The sequence below is a fragment of the Emericellopsis cladophorae genome (genome assembly GCF_022114955.1).
Source record: "Emericellopsis cladophorae strain MUM 19.33 chromosome Unknown NODE_40_length_209357_cov_118_235785, whole genome shotgun sequence".
Lineage (NCBI taxonomy): Eukaryota > Fungi > Ascomycota > Sordariomycetes > Hypocreales > Bionectriaceae > Emericellopsis > Emericellopsis cladophorae.
The window spans coordinates 97,067-122,538 of NW_026250965.1; the positions used below are offsets into that span (position 1 = coordinate 97,067).

A 25,472-nucleotide genomic window follows, 5' to 3' on the forward strand; every position below is an offset into this window, starting at 1 on the left:
ATTGAAGTTTGAGTTCGTGTAACCAGACCTTGCGTCCTTACCAAACCCTACGAAAACTTGGCTTTTGAGTTTAAGGTACGGAGTATCCTTCAGATATGAGTCGCTTTTTACTTTCGTCTAGGTCACTTTTACCTCACCGTCAAAAATATAAACCGGTGACTTTATCCATTCGACGCCTAGCGAACACATCTTTTTTCCCACGGTCCCATCACCTGCGCAAATATCCTCCTCTCACTTCACCTTACTTCCCGTCGTCGAACGGTCAAACACTCATAGACGTAAGCACTACGGGTCAATTATTTCTATCTGCCCATATACTGACCAGGCTTTCCCAGGCACTTTCGACCTCAGTCAAAATCATGACGGTCTTCGCCCCTCTTGATTTGAATGCTCTCGCGGCCGCCGGCCTGGTAGGCCCTGTCGATGCCAACGGCACCCGTCGCGTCCACAAACGCCGGCTGAATCGATCCAGCGATGAGGAGAATGCGGATGTTCCCCTTGTTCCCATCTCCTCCCCCGAGGCAGGGAAGGCTTTTGTCGACATCCCAAACGACTTGATCTCCCTTGCAACACTGCGATACATTGGCTGCGATGATGACTTTGCCACGCAGCTATGGGAGGAGTGGACTAGTTGGCCGCCCGATGATATTCTTCGGGAGACAGACGACATCATCAGAGGCATGCCCTTCATTGACTTTGTCTCAGGACATATCGAGGGCAGGCACATCGACGCGGTCGATGAAGACGACCAAGAATGGCGTCGCTGCATGGATGCATGTGGCGTCGCGAAAGAGTTCCAGGACGCTATCATGGATCCCGTTTTCAAGCCCATCCGCGGGACTGAGTCGTGTGTTTTCTGGATTGTCGAAACGATGCGGATGCGCTATCGCGGCCTCGAGGAGATCCAAACGGCCTCGCGTGAGCGTGAGATGGCTCTTCGGCGGGCTAGCACTCGACCTTTGGGATCTGCATCTGCATTTGTCGGGCAAGGCGATTCGCTTCAACGCTCTGGTCACCATACCACCCACAGCGGCAACACTGGAGGTCGTCGATCCATCTCCTCTACTCAGCGACTCGCCCCCGGCATTGAAAAGAACACCGCACTGTCGCCTGAAGCCCTCTCGGCCATGAATGCTCCCGGCTATATTATCGTCTACAAAGGCGTAGACCAAGCGCGCATCAACGGTACGTAGGCATGGGTCAATGTTGTCCTAGTCTGACGTGGAAGTACGACTAACAATATGATAGGACTTTATGACAGCGACGGTAAAGTAATCGACCTCCAGCCGCTCATCTCAAGCGCCCCAAGTGACTTCCACCGCTCCGAGAACGCCTTTTATTTCACCATCTCCAGAGAGATTGCTATCTACTACGCGAACTACGCCAAACGCCGGAACAAGATTGACTCGGTCGTGATTGTTCAGATGGCCATCCCCAATTCGGCTATCGAAAGTCTTTCAGAGACCGAGTGTCTCCGCGTCTACTGGCCCAGTGCTGAATGGAAGAATCTCGTCTTTCACTGCCGCAAGGGTAGACGCCTGCCCTCTGAGCTTCGCAAGTTTAGACAGGCTACGCTTGTCATTGGCACCATCGCAAATAAGCCCAAAAAGGTCTACCAGAAGCTTGACTCGGCTGAACACATCACTGAGCAAATGGTACTGAGGACTCGAGATGGACGCCAAGCTGTCCAGTACGTCTGGTCTGCAGAGGATGGTGAACAGTTCTTGGAGGAGCATGGTGTCCAGGAGTTGAAGGTCTTTCCTCTTACAGCGAGAGAGCACGAAGAATGGTACGAGCATGAGCTTTTGGGTGGAACTTGATCCCCCATGACCCCCATGCCGGATGGAACCCGATCTTTATCACTAGACTATAAGATATGTGTACTTCCGGCATCAGTTCTCTAAGGTGATAAATGACTATAGGCTCAATTTATTCAAGGAGACATGAATTCATATTCTGCCCCTGTGCATTCATTTCCCGTCCAGCTTTGTATCTCTCACATTCGCCGAAAACGAATCAATCTCCCCATCATCACTCCCCAGCAGTGCACTTGGCTCTTCTCGAGCAGTATCTGCTACAGGTACGGACTGCGGTCCGCCCTGTTTTCCACGGGCAAGTCCAAGGGATAGACTGGCTTGCCCGAGGGACCAAGGAGGTCCTTGGCGTCCCAATGCTGCTTGTCGGCATCGTCGCCCGTTAGATATTCAATGTCTAGTGTCTCTGTGAGTTCCATGTCCCCATTCATCAAGAATTTGGCGTGAATTACGCTTGAAATCCCACCCTGCATTCCGCTTCTTATTATCCCCGGGCGATGAGGCACTCGGTCCGAAAGTAAACAGGCAATTCCCCGTCGAGTAGACATCCGGCCAGCCTCCTTCCGACTTGTGCTTTCTGGTGAAGCAGATTCCGTTGTACTGTGCAGAGTTGCTCGTCCGTCGAGGCTGGCGGTACCACTCGTCCTGGCCAAAGGTGTTGACAGCACAGAGAATGTTGTTCGAGTTGTCTTACGGCGGTTGGTTGGGGCCGGTGAGTGTGTTGTCGGTGGCTCCCCAGAACCCATTTTCGCCGCTGTCTGTGAGATTGAGGGTGTAATTACGCTTAAAACCCCAGCTGTGTTGATTGTACTGCACGAACTGATTAGCACATTATGCCGCACATCTTGAAGGAGCCCAGTCTCTCACATTTCAAGAAGTGTGGTCCTGTTCAGCGGGCACACCCTGTCGCTCCGTGTAATCGGTCAGACGCTGGCGTATCCAGAGCCCCAGGTCGGGGTTAACCTCGTGCTAGTACTCCTGCTCCTAGACTGTTCACACATCTTGTTAGAAATGACGGCGTTCTGTCCGCCTCGTTGCCAAACTTACAGGTGTAGACGTTGTCCTCGTCCTCGCCATACGTCTCTTTCCACCGTACCCATACATCTTCTCGGGTATCTGGATCCCCTTCACTGGGTTCCATTTTTTCAACGTTGGACCACACGTCGCTCATCATACCTGAAAGTAACGCCTGTCAGCCATCTTATCTCGTATTGCTGCTCCAACCGGGGGAGTTTTGGAGCACTCACGGACGCAGGAGCATCCAATCCTGTTCAGTGGACCCGGTACACAAGTTTGGCTGCGCCTGCTGCTCGGCTCGTAGTCCCCGCCCTCCTCGCTAGCTGCCCAGGGAAATTCGTCACACTGGAGTTTGGGAACATGGTTGGCAGTGACCCCGAGCGCCTCTTGCAGCTCGTCCTTCTCATCATCACAGTAGTCAGATGTGCACTGGGAATCACGTCTAGCCTTCTCTGCAGCTATCGCCTTGACCTCGATTCCAGGGGCGTGGGTTAATTCTCTGCCGTCAGCGTCGCCGGCCTTGTAGCCATAGCAGAGACCTTTGGACACGAATAAGGTCCCCCCGTCATTGTCAGTCAGTTCAATACCCCGGAAGGCATGGCAATTAACTGTTGCGGCTCTGAGTCAGAAAACACTATCCATGGCCGCGCTTGATCTCGAGGAAAACACTACATTTGAGCTCTGGAAGCGTGAAAGAGCGGGTTGAGCCATCGGGACACGTCCCTTGACCACCACTCGTCAACATCGGGATATTAGGATTACCATCAGCTTGTTTGCGTGTGAAAGTATTGTCAACGACTGGTGTCGAAGCATTGTCGGGGGTTGGCAGGTCATGGCGACTGTTGACTCCCGCCAGGTCAATTGTCCCCTCGTCATAGAAGATGGTGATCCTCCGATCGGGACTGCAAGCGGTTCTGGCACCGAGGGCCCAATCTGCCCATTCTAGGATGGTGGCTTTGGCATTGTAACCGACATTTTAGTAGAGATAGACAACATAGTCATAGTCCCATTTGGTGCCACTGGCAGTTCGGCCTCTGGCGAAGGACTGGACGATTCCCATGACAAAGTCTGTGATCTGGGTGTCAATGATTGTGAGCCCGGCGGCCCAGCTCCCGCCGCATACTTGGATACCGACATCTGCCTAAAAGATCTTTAGCTTGTGGCCTGGTACGTGCAGACAGTCCAAGGGAAAGGATCACAACGTACCTCTGGCTGGACGATAATGTCTAGTCCGGTCTCAACCGCCACGCCCGACTCAAATACGGGCGTCACTTGGCCAAGTTCTGGAATATCATGATCATGCTTCAGATCCAGGCCCAAAATATTGTCGTAATCCTCCAAAAGCGCCTCATCCTCCAGCCAGTATTCCTCAGCCCTGCCGAAACTCACCTTGGCACCAGCTCTCGCCTTGCCCTGAATGTTGATAAATCCCTGGACTTGACCGTACACATTCAGGGTTGGGCCAACGGCAGCAATACCCTTGATGGCAAGACCGGGATAGCTGAGCGTGTCGATGATCTTCCTACGACGGCTCGTGGCGTTCAAGCGCACATTGCCCTCCAGAATGAGTCCAAGATAAGCCTCTGGCTCGATGCCAAAGTAGAAGAAGACGTCTGGCTTGGAGGGAGGCGCAAAATTGCCCGAGTAGTAGTACGCGTACGCAGCTTGCATTGAGAACTCGGCGTCGAGATCCATGCGGAGATTGTCGCGGTACCCCTTTCCAAGACATCCGCAGGACTGACGGAAGAGATTAATGTTTTGGGCAAAGTCGAGTGGAAGATCGCCTTTGCTGTTGTCCTGTACCGTTGTTGCTTTCTTGAGCCAGTTGGCAAAGGTTCCCCACCAACGCTTGCTGATGGGTGAGGGCTCATCCCGAGACTCCAAGTCGTCGGTCTCGCGTTTAGTGTCGACCACTGAATACGCTACAGCATCGTCCGACTCCAGGTGGATCGGGACTGTGGCTTTGACAGGGGCTGCTCTGCGCTTCCTCAGAGGATTGGCCTGCTCGGTGGCATGTGCACGCTTCACTCGATCACGGAAGTGCTTGAGTCTGAAAGGTCCGTCTCCCGTCTCCTCTGGCAAAGCGCGCTTGATGCGGCTTCGCTTTGCCGTGGCGGCGGTGACCTCGTCCTAGTACTCCATCAGGTTAGTGTGATCGACTCGAATATTAACGTGACCACGGTCTTGACGAACCGCGGCAAATTGTTAATCAATCTTGACCTCTTAAACTGGGTTCTCCTCGATTTTGTCCGCGGATCGGTGCTTCAGATGGTGATCCGGGGGTTGCACGTCTTTGGAGGCCTTTGTCATGGAGACAATGCGAGCAAAGGGGCCCTCGCAGACATATGGTGGCAGTTGAATGATGTTGTCCTCGGCGCCTCCCAAGAAAACACGCTGACACTTATCCGAGTCTTCCCTGTGGTTGTAGTAGACATGAAATGTTTCTTCGGAATGCTCAAACACAGACTCGAGAAGCGTCTTATTGGAGGTCAAGATTCCGCGCTTCAAGTTTGGTGTCGCGGCATTTTCGCGGACCGTGTGCGTCTCGCCAAATGTATCGTCCAGGGTTTTTTTGTGGTCCGTTAAGCATCATGAAGCCATACGAGTCGTCGCCGTAAATGTCATCATCACCATCCCGAACGTCGTCTTCATCATTATTACTGTGATGGCTCTCATACTCCCAAAGAGAGTCGTCAGTGTTCGCATAATCAAACTCATGATCCCAAAGATGTTCGGGGTCAATGGGCCAATCTTTGTGCCCCATAATGTCGTTTAGCGAGCAACAGAGGTTGATGCGCGTATCGTAGCGTAGCCAGAGGGCAGAGACATGGAATCGCACTCAGCCTCCTTGCGTCCCAGATGAGAAACAACTTCAGGATATGTGGCATCGGCAATCTTGATTTGGTCCTGTCTACATGGACGGGGGGTACGGCAACAGGTATCGCGGCCTGCCTGGAAAGGGTCCGGGTCTTTGCTGGCGTCGGGATCGTTGGTCCAATTGCACTCGTCAAAAGCAGACTCTTCCGGGCAGCACAGCGAGCTCTTGAACGGCTCAATGAGAAGGGCTTCCATTGTCTCCATATGTTTCGCGGCATAGGCCGTCACCGTCGGGCTTATCATGGCGGTACGCCGTCCACTTGTGCCCGTCGCGACATCTGGGGGACTCTGAAGCAGTGAATGTACCATCGCAATCAGTACAGTAGCCTGCGTCTATGATGTGTCGTCTCACAACAGAAATACTTGTGGCCCTGGTAGCATGACTCCTCTCCTTTGTAGTCGACGTGGGTGTCCCTGTTGAGCTCATAGTATCCAGGTCCGCAAGTTCCCGGCAGCCGATGACGTTGCGCTCAGGGTCGCACTCTATATTCTTCCTCTTCGCAGTCGCCGTGGCGTTCAAAGGGCTACCTCTGAACCGGGTTGTGTGCCAGTGTGACGCCACGGTAACCGCTTGGGCAGTCGTAATCCTCGTGTGTCTCGGACATGCTGCCGCTCGAGCACCTAACCGTAACCATGCAGTCTTGACCGGTGAACTGACCGTAAAAGTCAGATAGAGTCTCGTCGTCAGTACTACCATCCAGGCCACCTGTGGATAATTCTCCGAGAAGACCGTGGAGGGCATCATACTGGGCAGTGTCTTGATCAATAGACCAGATCATGAGACCACCGAGACAATTCTCAGACAGACGAAGCAGCTTATCGTGGAAAGACTGCTGATCATCGTAGGAGATGCACTGGTCGCCACCAAAGACGCTGTACTTGACAGTATTCCTAGCATCGGAGTATGTCTCCACGTCGCCGGTCTCGTTGCGGCTGGTAACCTCGTAGTATGTGAGAACCCTCGCGGTATCCGTGCAAGAACCAGGGGCACCGCCATCAGAAATACGGCACACGCCGTTGGGCTCGTCGCAAGAAGGATCTTCTATGGTGAAGGAGCGGCCATAGAAGCCAAAGCCCATGATCACCTTTTCAGGACAAACACCGTTTCGCCAAAGCAGCTCCAGAACTTCCTCGATCTTGCGCCAGTCGGTATGGCCTTTCAGGTACGGGCCAATCCATTCGTTATCTAGTTCCCACATGCCATGGATGTCGTACGACATGAGGTTGAAGTAGTCGATGTATCTTTGAGAGCTGAATAATAGGGTTGCAGCGTTCCTGCAGATCCAAATGCGGCGGGGTCTGCGACTCTGCGGCACAGCACCGAGTGCTTCCTCTTCAGGCATCTAGCGAGTCGGGCTGGCCCCCAACTTCAGTCCTTCTTCATCATCATCTTCCTCCTCTTCATCTTCTTGATACGAATATCCAACTTGCAGCTCGGAATCCGCCTTGATCCGTCGTGCACACCGGAGTCACATTGTATTAGCATAGCCCATTGGTGTGCGATCCCTGTCGCTATCGTCGTGCAAGCGACTACATCAGCCAGCGCTGAATCAATCTACTTTACTGTAACATAGCCAATAGTTTTCTCTCGCCTCGACAAGCATTCGGCCATGCCATTTCCTGGGCGCCGCCTCGGACAGCAGCGTGAGCCGCCGACAGAAGCTGATGAACCGCCCGCGTGGGGCTACTTTCCATCTGAGCAATATCTCATCGTGAGTGGCCACACCTCCCTACAAAGTGCATCTTGCTGAGAGCCTCGCAGAGACATTGGGACCACACGGCGGCGTCTGTCACCCCAGCCCAGCAGCGTCTGCGCCTTGTCCGTGCCTTTGTCCAGGAAGATACCCCCAGCCGAGAGCTGTTTAGTGCCATGGGCAGGAACGGGGTGATCTCGCGCCAACCAAATGGAGAAGAAGTCCGCATGATCCTCGAGCCGTGGAGGCCGAATCGCCTTCGAAAAGTGGCTCGCATGCTGCTGGATCTCCAAAACAGATACCAGTATGAACCCATGTTTGCACGCACATGGTACGCCGTCGGCAGTGCCGACGAACAGAAGATGAGGGGCTTTTTGGCTGATTCCTCACTCACGAGTGAGCCTCCAGTGAACGAGGAGGACTATTGGTGGAGAGTTTTGAACGATGAGTCTCTCTTCGATGTGGGTGAGGACTGGGCGCAGATCTACGATATCCTGCCTGAAGTGATCAAGGTTAAAACAGACAGGAGTCTGAAGCCTGACATGGGTCACATAATTTCGGAATTGGACAAAACTCGAAGTCACGGGCAGTCAAGGCTAGAGAGGGTCGCCGACGCCGTGCAATACGAGGCCTTCTCAGGAACCTCGGTGGTGCTATTCGACAAGACATTCTTTGAGAGCGTCCAAGCCCAGCTCGTGTTGCTGGACAACAAGGGCCACCAAATCAGGTGCTCGAGGATCGTAGCGGACGACATTGCACGTCTGAACATGGCACACTTCCAAATGAATCTCGAGACTCAGCCGTACTGGAAAGATGGGGAGGTCGGTCCGTTGTACGAGCCAGGGGGGTTGATTGGAAGCAAGTTCTGCGGCGCAGCGGGTGGCTATCCCTAGGCAGCCTCGGTACGGAGTAGAATATGTCAATGTTGAGCCAGGCCAGTGTAGATAGATGAACACACACACGCTGATCGGTACTTACGTTGGAAGCGAGATGGCCACGAACACTAAATAAACGCCAAGACGTATGTGACGCTGCAATGCAACTCGGCCCCCAAGCCTTGGCCAAGAAGGGGCCCGTCAGCACGGATGTTTTCCTACTCCGTGAATCCGCTTGAACCAGTCCCTGGAGACAGACTACGGACCGCCCCATCAACGCCACGAACCGTGTGCCTCTCGTTCTCTACATGGACTGTCGAGACGGAGCTGAACAACGGCCGACATGAAGCTTCTTTCAAGGCTATTCGTCGTCTTCTCGGCCAGCAACACACTCATTTCCGCCGTCAAGCTTTTCGAAACTCCAGGAGACATCTCCGCCGCTGTTCCCGCGAGCTGCCGTATTGCGCTCACATACAACATTACTTGCGATTTTCCGGTCACGACTGAAAAAGGCGCAGCAAGAGCACCATCTAGTCGGTGATGCCTTGACCGGCTACTGCTCCGATAGCTGCTCGGACTCCATTGCCGAGTTTTTACAGACGGTCACCGATGATTGCGGTCACACTCTCTACGCTTTCCAGGAGGGCAGTGAGCGGAAGAGCTCTGCCCAGGCTCTAGCGGAAGGATTTAGCTGGGCGCAGAATATCATGTGCATTCAGGAAGGGTGATTCCACCCGCGCCGTTACATGGATGTACAGATCATGCGCTCACACCTCTACAGGGACGAGTATTGTCTAGGAGATCTTCACAATGGTACCGTGGAAGTATGCTCCGGCTTAATCCTCCACTATGGTGCCGTCTTGCGAGAGTCTCCCTATGGCCGATCCAGATTCTCCGAAGCAATTTTCAAGAAGATGCTCCAGAACTGCGATGCAGACCCGGAGGATTATCCTTATACTTACACACCTGGACCTCCTGCGCCAACTACGACCACCGACCCGCCTGAGCCGTCGCCCGAGCCCTCATGCCGAGGCGAGACCTATACGGCCAAGGAAGATGACGACTGCGATTCAATCGCTTTGGCAAATTCAGTGTCTTCCTTCCGTCTCATAGACGTGAACAACTTGGACATGCAATGTCAAATGCTTCAGCCCGGCAGGGAGCTCTGCATTCGAGACACTTGCAAGCTGGCTACGATCCAGCAAAAATGAGACATGCGGCGATTTTGTCCAGGACAAGGGCTTCAGCATTGTCCCACTCATGTCTTGGAATCCGTCAGTACCACATTAGCATGCCAGTGTACTACCATGTGTTTGCTGACATTGGGCATTTGTAGAGAACTAAAGACCAAATGCAACACGAACATCACACCGAATCTGGATCAGCTCGAGGGGCGCCACATTTGCATCGAGTAAGTCCCTTCCGCGACGAAAGGAATGTCCAGACTTACAGAAATGCTCCACAGGCCCCCAGGCAATGTCCCATTCCCGACAACTTCAGAGTCCATCTCCACGAGCCATGCTCAGCTGTGAATGTCTCCATGCCCAAGCTCAAATTCCACGAGACTAACGACAGTGAAGGTCGTCATCCATCTTCACCGGGTCCTGGGTCACCGGCTCCATTGACCACAAGCCCGACTCGGGGGCCTATCACCCTCACGTCCGAGTTCGATCCCACCTTCACTCCCCCACCCGAAACCATGACAAGGGTCCCTGATCTCGGTGACAAGGAAAGAGAGTGGACACAGTGTTGTTGGATTATCGACGAAGACTGGCAAGAGGACTTCCACCCGGACGATCTCCCCGGAGCGTGCCAGAGCTTCTTCAGTCGTTGGTGCGAGTACGACACGGGGCTGCCCTCACCTACCTCCATAGACAGGTTCCCGGCAGTCTGCACACCTGATCGCTCCAACTACGGTCCGCCGCCGTAGCCGCCGCCGGTGGTGACGCCCAGTCCAGTCCAGAATGGTGTTCCCGATAATTGTACAGTTTTGCCTGGTGATTCCAGAGGGGTCGACGGACACGTTGAGCTAATGTTGATGATAATAGGCCATAAGTGGCACTCTGTTCAAAAGGGAGAACTTTGCGGTACCAAGCGGACTGGTCCGACTCAGATGCGAGTGCCGGTACATCAGCCGTTCAATGGATTTGAATCAGGTCAAAGCCATGCTGCTTTCCCTGACGGTTCGATCATCATGCAGCGACGTCCTGAGGCTGCGTCTCAGATCAGCGACGATACATGAAAATGCAGATCTGAGGACTAGAACCGAACCCTAGGTATAGGGTTGTGCGGTACGGAGTAGAACATCTGAATCCTACCGCAAATGGCTAAGACTTTTAGGTTATAATCATCCGACCGTGCGACATGTGGGAATAAAACACTCCAAAAATTGCAGAAGCCCGCGAAATGGCAAACGATAAGATGAAAGCATTGGCTGACACGAGAAAAAGGCAAAAAGAAATCTCGAGAGGCGGATTCGAACCGCCGACATTTGGATAGCAAATTGCAGTTACAGTCCAACGCCATAAACCAACTAGACGACCTCGAGTACTGGATGCTGGGAGGCAGTACAATAAAGTAGATATAGGTAAAAATTGACATGTTAGTAAGCAAAATTAGAATTTTTTCACATGCAACGCGAGCAAAAAGAAATCTCGAAAGGCGGATTCGAACCGCCGACATTTGGATAGCAAGTTTGCTGTTACAGTCCAACGCCATAAACCAACTAGACGATTTCGAGAGGCTTAGGTAATTCATGGTTGAGGTCCTCAAATTGAGCTTTATAAAGACTTTGTTTTGCCAGCGCCCTTGGTGCTTGTGTTCAGCCAGCCCGCATGCGGACACTCCGCCTACCCTGAGCAGACAACCATGTCTTCAACTTGTTCATTACCAGCCTCAGCCTCGTCAGAAGGAAAGCTTGATCAAAGAGCAATGAGATTTAAACTGTTTGTCTTTCGCTCGGAGTGTTTAGAAAATTCGTAGACCGCCACAACTCCCAACGCACTTACAGTATAACTACACCAAAGCTGTTTCGTCCGGCCTGGATCCGTCGACACCAAACACTTCTAACCGTCATCATCCATTGGCAGTACGGAGTACCATCGTTACCAAGAACTCAAGCACAAGCACATGTCAGTTAATTAAAATCTGTTCAATTCTTTTTAAAACTCCTTTTTTTCGTCTCTTCAGTATTTTTGCATCTTCTAGAATTCGCTCGCGACACGTGCAAGCGTGTATCCCGCGCATCTACAAGTGGGGATCTGAGTGAGCCTCCGTCACCGGATGGATGGATCATCACGCCGCTGTAGGATTTCCTCCAACGCCACCTTTTCGCTCGTCTAGGCAACACCGACTGCATCATGCGGCCCCCTCTTTCAATTGAAGTAAGCAGCCTCTGCTTGTTCAACTCGTGAGTGCGCCAGCTGCAACGCTGCCGCGACGACACGCCTAGACAAGCCAAACGATCACTATCATGTTGCTTACCCTGGCCATCATGCGCGTCTCGATCGCAGGCCTCACCCTGTTGCCCCTGGTCAAAGCGATGGCCTTTGGTGCAACCTTTGGCACAACATTTGACGCGATCGACGACGCTACGAGCGCACGCTTTTCTGACTTTGACTGGGACGCTGTCGAACCAAAGGCCGAGCTGGAGTACCACGACTGCTACAACGAGTACAAGTGCGCGCGCCTCGAGGTGCCGCTCGACTGGAAGAATGAGTCGGACACGCGCAGGGCGACAATCGCCATCATGAAGCTGCCTGCCGTTGTAGGCGAGGATGACCCGGCATTTGGTGGTTCCGTCTTCACGAACCCAGGTGGCCCTGGCGGTTCCGGCGTGCAATTCATCCCACGCATAGCGCATCATTTGCAGAAGACGATGGACAAGCCGGGCAAAAAGCACTATGAGATCATCTCCTTCGACCCTCGCGGCGTAGGTCAGAGCACACCGGCCGCAGACTGCTACTCGGGTAACATCCTGGCCAGGCAGGGCACGTCGCTCGAGACCCGTGGTACCCTTGGCCTGGGCGGTTCGCCCGAGTCCCTAGCCTACAACTACGCTCTCACAAAGGCCACCAACAGGAGGTGTTCCCGCGCGGATGAGCTGGTTGAGGAAAGCATCTTCAAGTACATTGGCACACCCAACGTCGTGCGCGACATGGTGGAGATGGTAGATCAGATCGATGCACTGCGGAGCAAGGAAGCTGCCACCCGCGGCCAGAGTTGGCTGGAGCTCAAGAAGCGGAGTGGCAGCGGCAACGACGAGACACCGCGTCTGCAGTACATTGGGTTCTCGTACGGCACCGTGTTGGGCAATTACTTTGCGTCCATGTATCCCGGCCGGGTGCATCGCGTCATCCTCGACAGCGTGTGCGATATCGAAGACTACGCCCATGGCCCGGGGTGGCTCACCAGCCTTCGATACATGGATCCCCTTTTTGATGAGTTTTTCAAGGGGTGCTACGAAGCAGGACCTGAGTACTGCGAGCTCGTGCGCGAGGATGACGCCTCTTGGACAGACATTTCCCGCCGTGTCTGGGACTACCTGGTATCCCTCGACGAGTTGCCCTTGGGTCTGATCGGACCCAACGACGTCAATGCCGTGATCACCGGGTCTGACGTCCGCGGCTTGATTGGTAGTATGATGTATTCGCCCATCGAGACATTCAAATTGCTGGCCCATGTGCTCGATCGCTCCATGGATGGCGAGTTAGAGGAGCTCGTAGACATGCTCGCGGGCAGCGCGATTCCTAATCTCGAAACGGGGTGCTCAGCTTTCGATGCGCCAGCCAACAAGACAACCAACCTCCTTAACAGACGCGATGTGCTCTATTCAGTCATCTGTCAAGACGGCGAGGATGTCACAGACAAGGATCTGGCTTACTGGCACAAGTACGTCAAAGAGATGCGGAGTACGTCCAGGCTCTGGGGTGACATGTGGGCTAGCCTTCGTTTCGCCTGCTCCAGCTGGCCCTTTGAGTCGAATTGGAAGTTCAACGGCCCCTTTACCACGCCAAAGGCCGATCCTGCGCTGTCGGAGGGCAACCCTTCGGCGCCCTTGCTGTTCCTGGCCAACCGTTTCGACCCTGTCACGCCCGTGACGTCTGCGCGCGCCATGGCGCACGCGCACAATGATGCGCAGCTGATCGTCTTCGAGTCAATGGGCCACGGTGTCGCAGGGGGCGCCCGCAGCGAGTGTCTCGCCAAGCACCTGGCCGAGTACATGGATACGGGCAAAGTGCCTGACGAGGAGACAATCTGCGAACCAGAGTGTGGACCGTGGAGTGATGTGTGCGAGACGTACCAGGCGACTTCCCAGACTTTTTCCATGGACTACCCGCTATCCAGGGTGCGTGGCAGGTTTCCATTGATGGTATAAGCAGGACATCCGTCTACTACATGCTTGACTTCTAAGACATAGCGATCAACGAGAAAGATACCGAAAGCTACCACGCCTCACATTGAGGTTGCGATTGTGACAGACAGCATCTGATTGAACGTGCCCCTGCGGTCTGCTGGTAGCCGCTTCGACAAACATGATGAACCACGGACTGCATGCTTCAAGATGCAAGTCCTAGAGCAAAATGGCACGATGTCAGAGCAACACGGCTCCCTGCGATACCTCCATGGTCACTGACTTCAATAATTTCGAGTTCCGACTTCGTCCGATTCCACTCCTCTGCTTCCAGCGTGCCATTTGCGTGGATGAGCTGATCTCAAGCTTGATTGCTTCTGCCTGGCCCCCTTTCGGCCCTTCGCAGTACCGTGCATGCATGCGTGCGTGTGTGGCGGCGTGATCTTCTTCTTGTTAGGTGAATTAATGGTCAAAAGGTCCTTGCGCTTCTTTTCTTTTCTTCCTCCTCTTTTTCTCCGATTTACCCCAGTTCCGCTGTTAACTTCTCTCAGTTCTTTCTACTCGTCACGCTCCAGTTTTGGATAGTGCACTCCTTGGGTCTGACAAATTCCTCTCACTCAAAAAGCGCGGGATCTAGCTTTCGATTGAAATTAGCTATTCTACACGTCTCGCAGCCAGCATGACCGGCTCTCGCGCTGTCGATACGGGCGGAGGCCTAGGCAGCAGAACCTTGCTTGACAAGATCGACAAACTGCGAGAGCTCGGTATCGCGGGTCAGGTCCCATTGCCACAGGTATTCCTAGGTTTCGTTTCGTATCTGCCACAGCTAACACGCGGTAGATGGTGGTAGTCGGTGATCAAAGCGCTGGAAAGTCCAGCGTCCTCGAGTCCTTGACTGGCTTTCACCTCCCTCGTTCCGTGAGCCTGTGCACCCGCCATGCCACGGAAATTATTTGTCGTCGCGAGGACAGCCAGAGCGTCACCGTGTCCATTGTCCCGCACTCTTCAGACACCAAGGATCTGGAGAGGGCACAGACGTTCCGCCGCACTCTCGAAACACTTCAGGAAGATGGTTTCGAGTCCATTTTTGAAGAGGTGAGGAGAAAGTCCTGCCGTCAAGACGTGTCGACGCATGCTAACGTGGAATACAGGCAGCTGAGATCATGGGAATCGACCTCGGCAAAGATAAGGCCAAGGCTGGCAGTGTTTTCAGCAGGGACATCCTCCGCGTGGAAATCAGCGGCCCCAATGAGCAGCACCTCACTGTCATTGATGTCCCGGGCATGTTTGAAAACGAAACACCTGGGCTCACGACGACGTCGGACATTGAGCTGGTCAAGACCATGGTGGAAGGATACATTCGGGAGTCGCGCACAATCATCTTGGCTGTGGTTCCACGTAATGGTGATATCGCGAACCAAAAGATATTGCGCTACGCTGCGGATGCTGATCCAGAAGGGAAAAGGACGCTGGGTGTCCTGACCAAGCCTGACTTGGCCGTCGAGAGGCTACGAAAAAGGTCGTGGTGGACCTTGTCAACGGGAAGCGCCGTGATCTCGCTCTTGGATATTGCGTTGTCAAGAACAGAGGCGCGGACGACAGCTCCACCGGCATCGAGGAGAGGCATTGGAAGGAGAAGGTCTTCTTTGCAGAACGCCCATGGAGTGCTCTGCCTGATGATCGACTGGGCATTCCGGCACTACGCGCTCGCATCCACGGGCTCCTCATGAGCCGCACGAAGAGCGAGATCCCCAAGGTGAAAGACGAAATCTCCGCCCGCCTCAAGACCAAGAAGCAGCTTCTGGAAGCAATGGGCGCGTCTCACTCCACCCCAGAGGAACAGAGGGCTCTGCTCGGCAGGGTCGCCTCTCGTTTTGTTCAGCTGAAGCTCTATGCTCTGGACGCGTACTACACGCGCGACACTGTCTTCCAAGAGCAGCCTGGTCTGAAGCTCATCACCCGCATGCGCGAGCTCAATGAAGTCTTCTCCAAGACTTTGTACGGAGCAGGACACACGCGCATCTTTGTTGGTGAGATTAGCTCCTCATCGCTCCCGAAAGGCCATCAGGTGAATGGTGGTGGGACGACTCTTGAGCCGGAAGTCAACAGCATGTTCGCCTCTGAGGACGGTGAGGACGGTGAGCCTGGAGGGGGAACCGTCCGCGATGGCTACTACTGCGTCGACTGCACCTTTACCATTCCCGATGACGAACTGAGCGAATTGGACACCGTCTTGGCCGAACCTTACGATTGTATTGCACCCTTGGAAGACGACATCCTCCAGCACATTGAAGAGGAGTACCTCACGTCTCGCGGGTACGAGCTGGGCACTTTTGGTGCCGAAGTCGTGTCCGGCATTTTCAAGGAACAGGCCAAGAAGTGGCGGCCCCTGACGCGCGCTCATGTCTCCAATGCTATCCTTGTTGTAGATCGCTTCATCAAGTCTAATCTTGAGGTAGCCTGCCCCGAGGAGACGATCCGCTCCTCGCTGTGGATGTTTGTCAGCGACGAGCTGCTGCAGCGCTACCAGGCTGCCATGGAGCACACGGAGCTCCTGCTCGGCGTCGAGTTCCAGGGGCGGGCAATGACCTACAACCCTGCGTTTGAGAAGGCTCTCGCCCGCACCAAGACTGAGCGTGTCAAGAACCTGCATGCCGAGGAAAAGACACTCTTGTCCTGGGACAGACAGGACTATGTGCTCTCGGACACTGCCGTCGCAGATAAGCTGACTTCGCTCTTCAACAAACACATTGGGGGCAACGACCCGACCAAGAAAACGCGTCAGGATATCCACGACGTACTCCACGAGTACTACAAGATTGCACGTGATCGGTTCGTGGACGTTGTCTGCCAGCAGGTGGTGGACCACTGCCTTCTCTTTGGGCCTCGCAGCCCCCTCTCCGCGCTGAGTGACCAACTCGTTCTGCAGATGAAGCCTGCGGAACTTGAGGACGTGGCCGGTGAGGACGTTGCTGATCGCGACCGCCGTGAGGCGCTGACGCGGGACATTGATGGACTGAACAAGGCTCTGAAGATTCTGCGCTTCTAATGGAACTCTTGTAGTGCTCTTGTAGTGAGTGTGATGCGTCATGGGGGGACGATGTCAGGTTTTGAGAACAAGAAGAGAAAACAAAAGAGAAAGGGCAAGATTAAAGTCTGTAAAGAGACAAGGGTTGATGCACGTGTAGATTGCAAGTTTGAACAGGTCAGGCTGTCCACTGTAAGTTCTTAAGCAAATAGCAGCAAAAGCTGACTAGCAAACTTCGCACAAGGTTCCATTCCCATTTATCATCAGGAGCTCTTCAACGCACCTCAAGACGAGGTCACTTCTTGCCGCCCGCTTCGATGTGCTCGGAGCTGTCGTACCCAGTCTCCAAGGGCGCCTTTTTCGCCTCTAGCTGCTCCTCCAATTTGATGTGAGCAGCACACAGGGAAAGGAAGAAGACCATTATCTCAAAATTGATCAAAGAACGATCCCATTCCTCTGTATCCGAATTTTGTACTCGTTCTTGCCATCACCATCTATGAATACTGACTATGTGCCGAGTCAATGAGTGACATAACTGGGAAACTGCCAAGTCCGTCGAAGCTCCATCACAACAACCTGACGAGAACCACGACCCAGAATAATTTTGGATCCTGATATTATAGTCGCAAGCTGAGGACGATATCCTGAGGGCAACCAAAGTAAATTTTGGTCATCCTGCACAATCCATTCATGATCAGCGCTGATACCGAAGCCGTCAAACCTAGGGCTACATAAGGAAATGTGATTGACAGTTGGTGTTTCGGCTGGTATTCCTAGATGAAGGGCACCCCGGTTCGTAAAAAGACAGGAGTCATTCATAGGATCGAATGAAAGGCGATAGATGGAGCCGCCCACTTTGATGGTCTGCATACACACACCAAGGGTCAGATTCCAGATCTTGATGGTGTAGAAAGGAGATCCTGATGCGAGTCGCTGGGCATCGCTCTAGAATGCCACCGAAGTCACCCCACGATCATGGCCCTCGAGAGTCTGCAAGCATACACCAGATGCCACGTCCCAGATTTTTATCATACTCTCGTGAGACCAGGAACCCGATGCCAGTAGCTGACCGTCATTCGAAAACGCCACCGAACTAACCCGAAGATCATGGCCCTTCAGAGTCTGTGAGCATATACCAGACGCCGGGTCCCAGATTTTGATAGTCCCATCCAAAGACCCTGAGGCCAGTAGACGGTTATTATTCGAAAACACCACCGATTCTACCCCAAGATCATGGCCTTCTAGAGTCTGCAAGCATAGACCAGACTCCTCGTCCCAGATCTTTATTGTGCAGTCATATGATCCTGATGCTAGTCGCTGGCCGTCGCTCGAGAATACCAAGCAGCCTATTTGACGGCGATGGCCCTCTAGAGTCCGAATATGTGTGCCAGCAGTCGCATCCCAGGTCTGAATAGTATGATCATCAGACCCGAACGCTAGTCGCCGGCTATCGCTCGAGAGCACCAGCGAGTTCACCATGGAATTATGGCCCTCGAGGGTCTGCTCAGTGCCCGGAGTTACGTCCCAGATCTTGACTGTATTGTCAAGAGACCCCGACGCGAGTCGCCGACCGTCGTCCGAGAACACCACCGAGGTTAACCGGAAATCATGGCCTTCTAGAGTTTGGATGCATATACCAGAAGTTGCATCCCAGATCTTGACCGTCCTATCATCAGACCCTGACGCGAGTCGCCGACCGTCACTCGAGAACACCACCGAGGTAACGAAAGTTTCGTGACCCTCTAGAGTCTGGGTGCATATACCAGAAGTCGCGTCCCAAATCTTGACTGTGCTATCCCCAGAGCCCGATGCCAGTTGTTGGCTGTCGCTGGAGATTGCCACCGAGGTAACGGTAGATTTATGACCCTGTAGAGTCTGGATGCACGTACCAGAAGTCGCTTCCCAGATCTTGATAGTCGAATCCCAAGATCCAGATACCAGTCGTTGGCCGCCAATTGAGAACATGTATACTAACGACCACACTGCAGATGTATGACCCTCTAATTTCTGTAGACATACACCAGAAGTGACGTCCCAGATCCTGACTATACAATCCTGTGACCCTGACGCGAGCTGCCTACCGTCGGTGGAGAATGTCACCGAGTGTACAGAACTTCCGTGGCCTTCGTAATTCTGCAAGCATGTACCAGAAGCCAGATGCCAGATCTTAATAGTACTATCCTCAGATCCCGATGCTAGCCACTGACCGTGGTTTGAGAGTGAGGTCACTGCTGACTCGTGGCCCCGTAGAGTCTGAAGACAAATGCCGGAACTTACGTCCCAGACATTGACTGTCCTGTCGCGAGACCCTGATACTAGTCGCTGGCTGTCACTTGAGAAGAGCACCGAGTTCACTTCGTTGAGGTGGCCCTCCAAAGTCTGTAAACAGGCAGTCCAATCTGCCTCGACGCGTGGCTTTCGTATCATCCAATCTGGCTCTTCTAGACAAAAGTTTTGTCTGGTGATGCTATTGGTTGGACTGAAAACGAGAGCTGAGACATATGTTTGTAATGGGGCAATCTCGATGATCCCCTTATGAGTAAGGAGAAATCTGCGAGCATCTATTACAACATCTTGAAGGTGTTGCATGCCGAGAGTGCTTACAAGCAAATGTCCGAGTGTCTCCATGGATTCCACCCCTGATGAGATACTGCGTAGTAGGCTTAATGCCTCTAACCAGTAAAGGTACCTGTTTCGAAAAAAAGCTGCAATGCTGCTAGTAGGATCCAGTATCTCGTCGCGCATATCTATCCGAGATACCCAGTCGGAAAGATGATGAGCCCAGAATACGCAGGGGTAGCGGATAGCAACGAGCGGATCATTCTCGGGCGCGCAAACCTCGTCAATGGGATGCCCAGGATTCTGCAGGTCATACATGTCGCGGTGGAGTGTGGCGGAAAGTAGCTCCAATGACCTCGAGAAAACGACGCGGTGCTGGCATGCAATACCGCGAGGTACCACCACGCATGATCCAGCTTCCAGAAGGTAGTCTTTTGCAGATTGGTGGACGAAAGACACATGGCCGCTTTGGAGAGTCAGGAAAGAGCCACATGAGCTGATTACTTCCTCAATCTCTTCCTTATGCAGGTCCCCTAGCCCTCCAACGAGGACCTTGAGCTCCTCCAGGACAGTAGGTCGGTATGCGACCAAGGTAGTGGCGAGGACCTCCTTGCAAAGTGGCGCATCCCTTGAGTGAGAGATCTCTGACAGCATTCGTTCGAATAAAGGAACAAGCCCCGGGGGAAACGATCTTAGTGTATTAAAAGTGTGTCGTTTTCGGATGGTAGGCTTGGTCAGCTCTTGACAAACCAGAGCGACCCAGAGGAATGTGCCGTTGGCGTTCGCCGTCAAGTAACGCAAAACAGCGTCCCTCATCTGCTCATCATAGTTCTTCTTCTGTGCCAGCTGATCCGTCTTGTACTTGATGTAAGAATCAACGGCCTTGGAAATCGACTCCTGGTTCAGTTCGAGGTGAAGTTTGACCTTTTGCTCGGCACCGCCGAGACTCTCTTCGATATCCAACCAATTGCGGCTTGACACGATCCACTTGGCAGGCGAAGGTGTGGAAATGAAGTCGAGAAGGCGTATCCGGTCTACGCTGCACTCATCCAAGGCATCAACGACCAAAACCACATTGACAAGGCTTGGATCTTGTAGCATGGCACGCAATATTTCAGAGAGATCTTGCCAGGCATTTACGCTGGAGAAGAGATCTCTTCCGGCGTAGTCATACTTCTTCCGCACGTACTTTGTGAGTTGTGTGTTGTGGCGCGCAAGGTCAAAAATGAGGCCTCGCAGGACAGATGTCGCTGTGCTCAGTCGATCACCACCCGTGGCTTGGCAGAAAAAGTAGAAGAGCGAGACTGAAGAGTCTCGCTCCAACTCATCAATGATGCCACACATGAGCATTGTCTTGCCTTTGCCAGGGTCTCCCTTGATCCAGAGGAGTCGACTTTCCCCATCATGTCGAAAACGCTGAAAGTCGACATGGTCGCGAATCCATGCATACGAATCTCTCAACAATCCACCCTTTCTCTCTTCAATCTCTTTCTTATCCGTGCGAGGATCCGTCACGCGAAGGTCCTTGAGACATTGCTTATCCTTGTCATCTTCGTCTCTCTTCGTCTGGTGCTCCCTTTGGTCCCGCAGCGCTGCAAAGATATCTTGTAGGTTGCTTTCCAAGGCGGCGGCAGTGACGTTGAGCTTCTGCAGTCGTATGTTGGCCTGTTGAGTGTTGTACTGCTCCAAATCACGTTGCACAGCCTCCTCTACTTCCTTGATGCTGCTGAGCTGGCCAGCCCAGTCGTCAATGCGAAAGATGTCTCTGCCGATGACGGCAGCCCCATTGCGATGGTAAAGACAGATACTGCTCATCTGATACGAGAGGAGCTTCTCAAAAAGTCGTACGATGTTCTGCCTCAATTTGTCTCGAAGTGCTGCCGTAGATGCCTCGGCCTTATTCTCGTCAAGGAGGAGGTCCACCAAGTTCCAGTACCACTCCATCCTAGATAGCACGTACTGAATGCCGTTGCGATTTTCCAAAGCCTCAGCAACGGGGTTCTCGAGGATCTATCCAGATTCAGTCACACGCCTTTGCGCGTGTCGGGAAGTTAGATCACACACCTCTAGGCCGAGACACACAGTGGCCCACACAACAGCAGCTTCCGGAGCTGCGTGTACAGCCCTGTCCATGATTCCCCGGATAGCACGCACTGCTTGCAAGCTATCATCAATTCCCTGCTTGAAAGATGCCCCCTTTCTCGTCCGATCTAGTCCATTCTGAACCAACTGCTGCATTTGAAACGACCTGACTTCTCTGTCGTCTACGGTGGGCTCGTGTTCGGTTCGATCGGCTGATGCGAAGCTTGTACCACATCGTTCAAGCTCAGCAGCTACAGTGTTTTCAAAGGCTAGCACAATCTTTGGCTCCTTTTGTCTCAAATCATCGTACGCTTGGTTCCAGATCTGCTCCTGTAGATTGTGCAACGGTAATGGTCCCACTTGGGTCGTACGCGGAGCATCCACCGGGGGCTGGGTTACGATCCCTGGTGCTGGCTGCGTCGGCAGAGTCGAAAGTACTGATGAGGTGACTGAGCTAGATTCAGGAGTGGCTCCTCTGTATAGATTCCTGGCCTTCGATTTGGCTCTCCCAAAAATGCGTTCCATCTTGATCGAGGATCAAGGGGATGCGCCGGCAAAGTCGCAATATACAGCAGTAGACGAAAGACGAAGTTTTCAACGAGGAGCATGAACGGCAACATTAATGGGTTTCGCAAAGGAGCAACCGTCAAAGGCGCAAGCGGGGTAAGGTAAGGTAAGCTGAGTCTGACGTGTTATCTGCAGCTGAGCGCTTGTAGTCCGCTGGCTGGTGGTGGGAGGATGCAGATGGCGAGCACATGGTATAGGAGTAGCGAGCGGCGGACCTGATATCTGCAATCTTGAGTAAGACAACGTCACAGCAAACGCTAGCGAGGAACTTGACTTATCCGAGGAGATTTTCCCCGGGGGGGCCTGTTCAGAACCATGAAGTGCATCACCCAAAGGCTTCCTCAGCCGCCAAGGTGGAGATAGATATCTTTCATATTAAGCCCCCCTTGGGTTTCATATGATCGGTGTGAAGCGTAGTCAGTTCTGCCAAATTAAACGTGTTCTATCCATCTCCCAACCTCGCACGTCGCCTTGCAGGCGCCCCCATTCGCTTTCAAGTCTCAGCGATGGTTTGTCGGCGCAGGCAGGACGAGCCAGTAGAGCCACTGGTGCTCAAAGCCGATCCCAACACCAACATTTTGTCCCAGCGAACGTCTATCCCATGCTTGAAGCATCGCGTCGCCGCCAGGGGCGGGTCGAGGGAGATTTGCGTGTCCTGGAACGAGCACGGTCGACTTCGAGTCGACGGGCAGGAGTAGTAGGTAGGTGTACATATCGAGTGGTCAGAAGATGGCGCTGTACTCACGCCAAATCGTATTCGTCTCGACATGCGCCAAGCCCAGGTCTAAGTGGTATCATATGCAAGTTCATGGAACGCTCAAAACAAAACCCCCGTATCCATCACGTCAACGACTCCCTGGGCGAAGGGAGCAAGGACCCAACGTCATGAAGCCGCACCTCGTCCATCTCCACTGTCGGCGTGCCACGGTCGATCCGTCCCCAGCCCGCTCCCCACATGGGCATCTGCTGGTGCGGTGGGGAGGACACGCCGCTGCCTCGCATTGGTGTCGCGGGTGGCAGGGGGCTCTCCGCGGCGGCCGAGACCCCAGCGTCGAGCACAATGTCGGACGTGTCGTTGCTGCTCGTGCGCGCCCGTTTTCGGCTCCTCCAGAACGGTGCTCGTCTTCGTCGTATGCTGTCTAGTGTCCCGCACGTCGTATTGGTGGTTCCCCGTGAGCGCGTCCCCTTTGCAAAGCCGGCCGCGTGCGCCTTTGGGTAGGCGAAGCCCGCGGGCTGTCCACCGGAAAAGGGATTCCAACCCCCCCTCGAGGGAGCCAGATTGATACTGCCATTGCAGCCTGCGTTGTACGATGTGCGAGACTCCCCAGCCAGCTCTTCCAAGGTGAGACCCTTGGTCTCCGGGATCAGCAGCGACACCAAGGTGCCCAGGAGCATGAACAGCGCGAACAGCTGCAGCAGGCGATCGAGATGCGGAGAGCACTCATTCCCGGTACAACCGTCTTTCTTGCCGTGGTTCAGGATGGGGATGGTCATGACCTGCGCGACGACAGCGCCCAGCTTGCCCATGGCTGCGGATATGCCGTGGGCCAGAGCTCGGTATCGCGTGGGGAAGCACTCGCCCGAGACGATAAAGGTCGTCGTGTTCGGGCCCGCGTTGAAGAGGAACTGCGCAACTACATACAGCCCAAGAAGTGTCTTCTCGCTCAGCGAATGCAGCCGAAAGCCAATGATACTGAACAGAATGGTGAGGAGCAGGAACCCCCCAATCTGCAAGGGCTTGCGCCCAAAGGTGTCTATCGTGAAGACGGCCGCCCAGTATCCCGGTATGGACCCTGCGCAGGCCAGTATGATCAGGCCCACGGCCTGGTTGTGCAGCTTGTCGTACATATTGGCACCGGCCCCGTAGCCAATGGCATGCAGAACGATGCTGTTATTCAGGCCTAGGCCATAGTAGGCCAGATCGAGAAAGAACCACGACATGGAGGTGCCAGCGAGGACCCTGAAATTCTTGCCCTCGCTAAAGTAGGTGGCAAAGTCGCGCCACGACGCCTGCGGCGCGTCGAGCGTCGGGCCAGCGATGATGTGCTGGCGTGTGTGCGTGGGGAGAGCGCTGACCTCGTCCTTGGGGTGTTTGCTGGCCATGTAGGTCTGGATGTCCCTGTCGGCCTTGTCGACGTCGAGCTGGACGTCAAACGTGTAGCGTGGCGTCTCGGGGATGGTGAGGCGGTAGTAGAGGGCGAGGCAGGCCGGGAGGGCACCCACGCCGACAATGATGCGCCACGAGCGGTCGGCGGCGAGGCGACACTGCGCGTCGCAGGCGGATTCGCTGGGCACGTTGACGTAGGCGTCCTTGTAGGCGGCGGTCATGACGAGCGCGACCACGGCGGCGGCCAGCTGGCCCAGGCCCTGCATGGAGAAGACGGCGCCGACCATGGCGCCTCGCCAGCGGGTGGGCGCAAACTCGGCCGTGATGACGGAGCTCAGGGGGTAGTCGCCGCCGATGCCGATGCCCATGACCACGCGCCAGAAGATCATGAGGCCTGCTGAGCCGATGCCTGGGCTGGAGGCGACGAGGGCGCAGCTGAACGTGGCGAAGATGATGATGGCGAGCTCATATCCGTACATCCGTCGACGACCAAAGGCGCTGGAGGTTGTTGTCAGTACACTGCATCACAATCGAGAGAGAGAAAGGCCACGCACTCTGCCAACCAGCCAAACAGGATCATGCCAATGATAATGCCCGAGCTCGTGGACGCCTTGAGCGCCTGGTTGATGGGCCCCGGAAGGTGCCCTTGATTGCCTCCATAGCCATTGTCGGGGTCGCCTCCGCCCCAAAAGACCAAGCCCAGGAGGGACGTGATGAGGTTGATGGCAAAGATGTCGTACGAGTCGAGGAAGAAACCGACGCCGGCCACCAGGATGGCGCGCACGTGGTACCACCCAAAGGGCACCTTGTCAATGTCGGACAGGGCCAGTCGACGGCGTAGATTCGGATCGGGAATGTGCGAGTAGTCGTTGTAGAAGTTGTGGAATGCCGTGTTGCCCCCGACGGTGCGGTCCTGCGTCGCTGGGTCCATGTCCCTGCGCGGCGGCGGCCGGCTCTCCTCCATGATGGGCGAGTTGGTGAGGGGAGGGGGAGAGGGCAGGGCACACGGCGACAACGGGGGGTCCGACAGAAAACACGCGCGAGGTTGTCGCCGCCCAATGTGCCTAGGGAAGGGGTGCTGCTTCTATCGCTTCATACGGGCGGCGGAACTGGAGAGGAGGGGAGAGGAGAGGGAGGCGCACGGGGCAGCGTTGAAGAAGTGATGATGCTCACCAGTGCAGACAGACAAACTGCCGTGCCAAGCAGAAGGCAACGTGATGGGATGGGGCATCGACAGAAGAATGGAAAGCCTCTAGAACAATGGGACGGGCCCGTCGGCGGTTTAGCGGCGGGTCGACGAGCTGGTCGGTCCACGCCTTGTGGAGTCGCGCTGATATGGTGAGACAGAGTCATGTTCATGGTACGTAAATACGTACGGAGTACGAGCGACAAGCAAGCATCAGTCACTCACGCAGGCAATGAGCGCGCTCACAGCGTTCGCCATCCAAGCCGAGCCCTCGAAGAAGAGTGGAAGCCCGGCTGACCTGAGCTGAGCTGGC

At 54.3% G+C, this 25,472-nt stretch overlaps 7 protein-coding genes across 7 annotated transcripts; 3 read left to right on the plus strand and 4 right to left on the minus strand.

Annotated features, from left to right (window-relative positions):
- Positions 1-359: 359 nt before the first annotated feature.
- Positions 360-1,820, plus strand: J7T54_001964 (uncharacterized protein; the record flags this gene model as incomplete). Its single annotated transcript, XM_051508120.1, has 2 exons — positions 360-1,185; positions 1,249-1,820. 2 exons carry the CDS (start codon positions 360-362, stop codon positions 1,818-1,820), a joined length of 1,398 nt encoding a protein of 465 aa, XP_051360732.1.
- Positions 1,821-2,074: 254 nt separating this feature from the next.
- J7T54_001965 (Killer toxin subunits alpha/beta 1) lies at positions 2,075-5,141 on the minus strand (the record flags this gene model as incomplete). Its single annotated transcript, XM_051508121.1, has 8 exons — positions 2,075-2,211; positions 2,267-2,503; positions 2,862-2,990; positions 3,062-3,439; positions 3,594-3,733; positions 3,955-3,968; positions 4,038-4,961; positions 5,061-5,141. The coding sequence occupies 8 exons, from the start codon at positions 5,139-5,141 to the stop codon at positions 2,075-2,077; spliced, it is 2,040 nt and encodes a 679-aa protein (XP_051360733.1).
- Positions 5,142-6,232: 1,091 nt separating this feature from the next.
- On the minus strand, positions 6,233-7,051 carry J7T54_001966 (uncharacterized protein; the record flags this gene model as incomplete). The annotated part of the gene is made up of 1 exon (XM_051508122.1): positions 6,233-7,051. One exon carries the CDS (start codon positions 7,049-7,051, stop codon positions 6,233-6,235), a length of 819 nt encoding a protein of 272 aa, XP_051360734.1.
- A 267-nt stretch (positions 7,052-7,318) lies between these two features.
- On the plus strand, positions 7,319-10,207 carry J7T54_001967 (uncharacterized protein; the record flags this gene model as incomplete). Its single annotated transcript, XM_051508123.1, has 7 exons — positions 7,319-7,420; positions 7,471-8,204; positions 8,846-9,001; positions 9,059-9,370; positions 9,480-9,551; positions 9,614-9,688; positions 9,751-10,207. 7 exons carry the CDS (start codon positions 7,319-7,321, stop codon positions 10,205-10,207), a joined length of 1,908 nt encoding a protein of 635 aa, XP_051360735.1.
- A 1,542-nt stretch (positions 10,208-11,749) lies between these two features.
- J7T54_001968 (putative hydrolase) lies at positions 11,750-16,679 on the plus strand (the record flags this gene model as incomplete). The annotated part of the gene is made up of 4 exons (XM_051508125.1): positions 11,750-13,624; positions 14,471-14,725; positions 14,782-14,964; positions 15,150-16,679. The coding sequence occupies 4 exons, from the start codon at positions 11,750-11,752 to the stop codon at positions 16,677-16,679; spliced, it is 3,843 nt and encodes a 1,280-aa protein (XP_051360736.1).
- Positions 16,680-19,081: 2,402 nt separating this feature from the next.
- Positions 19,082-21,350, minus strand: J7T54_001969 (Vegetative incompatibility protein HET-E-1; the record flags this gene model as incomplete). Its single annotated transcript, XM_051508126.1, has 4 exons — positions 19,082-19,099; positions 19,419-19,826; positions 19,968-21,227; positions 21,282-21,350. 4 exons carry the CDS (start codon positions 21,348-21,350, stop codon positions 19,082-19,084), a joined length of 1,755 nt encoding a protein of 584 aa, XP_051360737.1.
- Positions 21,351-22,706: 1,356 nt separating this feature from the next.
- J7T54_001970 (phosphate:H+ symporter) lies at positions 22,707-24,937 on the minus strand (the record flags this gene model as incomplete). Its single annotated transcript, XM_051508127.1, has 2 exons — positions 22,707-24,471; positions 24,528-24,937. 2 exons carry the CDS (start codon positions 24,935-24,937, stop codon positions 22,707-22,709), a joined length of 2,175 nt encoding a protein of 724 aa, XP_051360738.1.
- Positions 24,938-25,472: the final 535 nt, after the last annotated feature.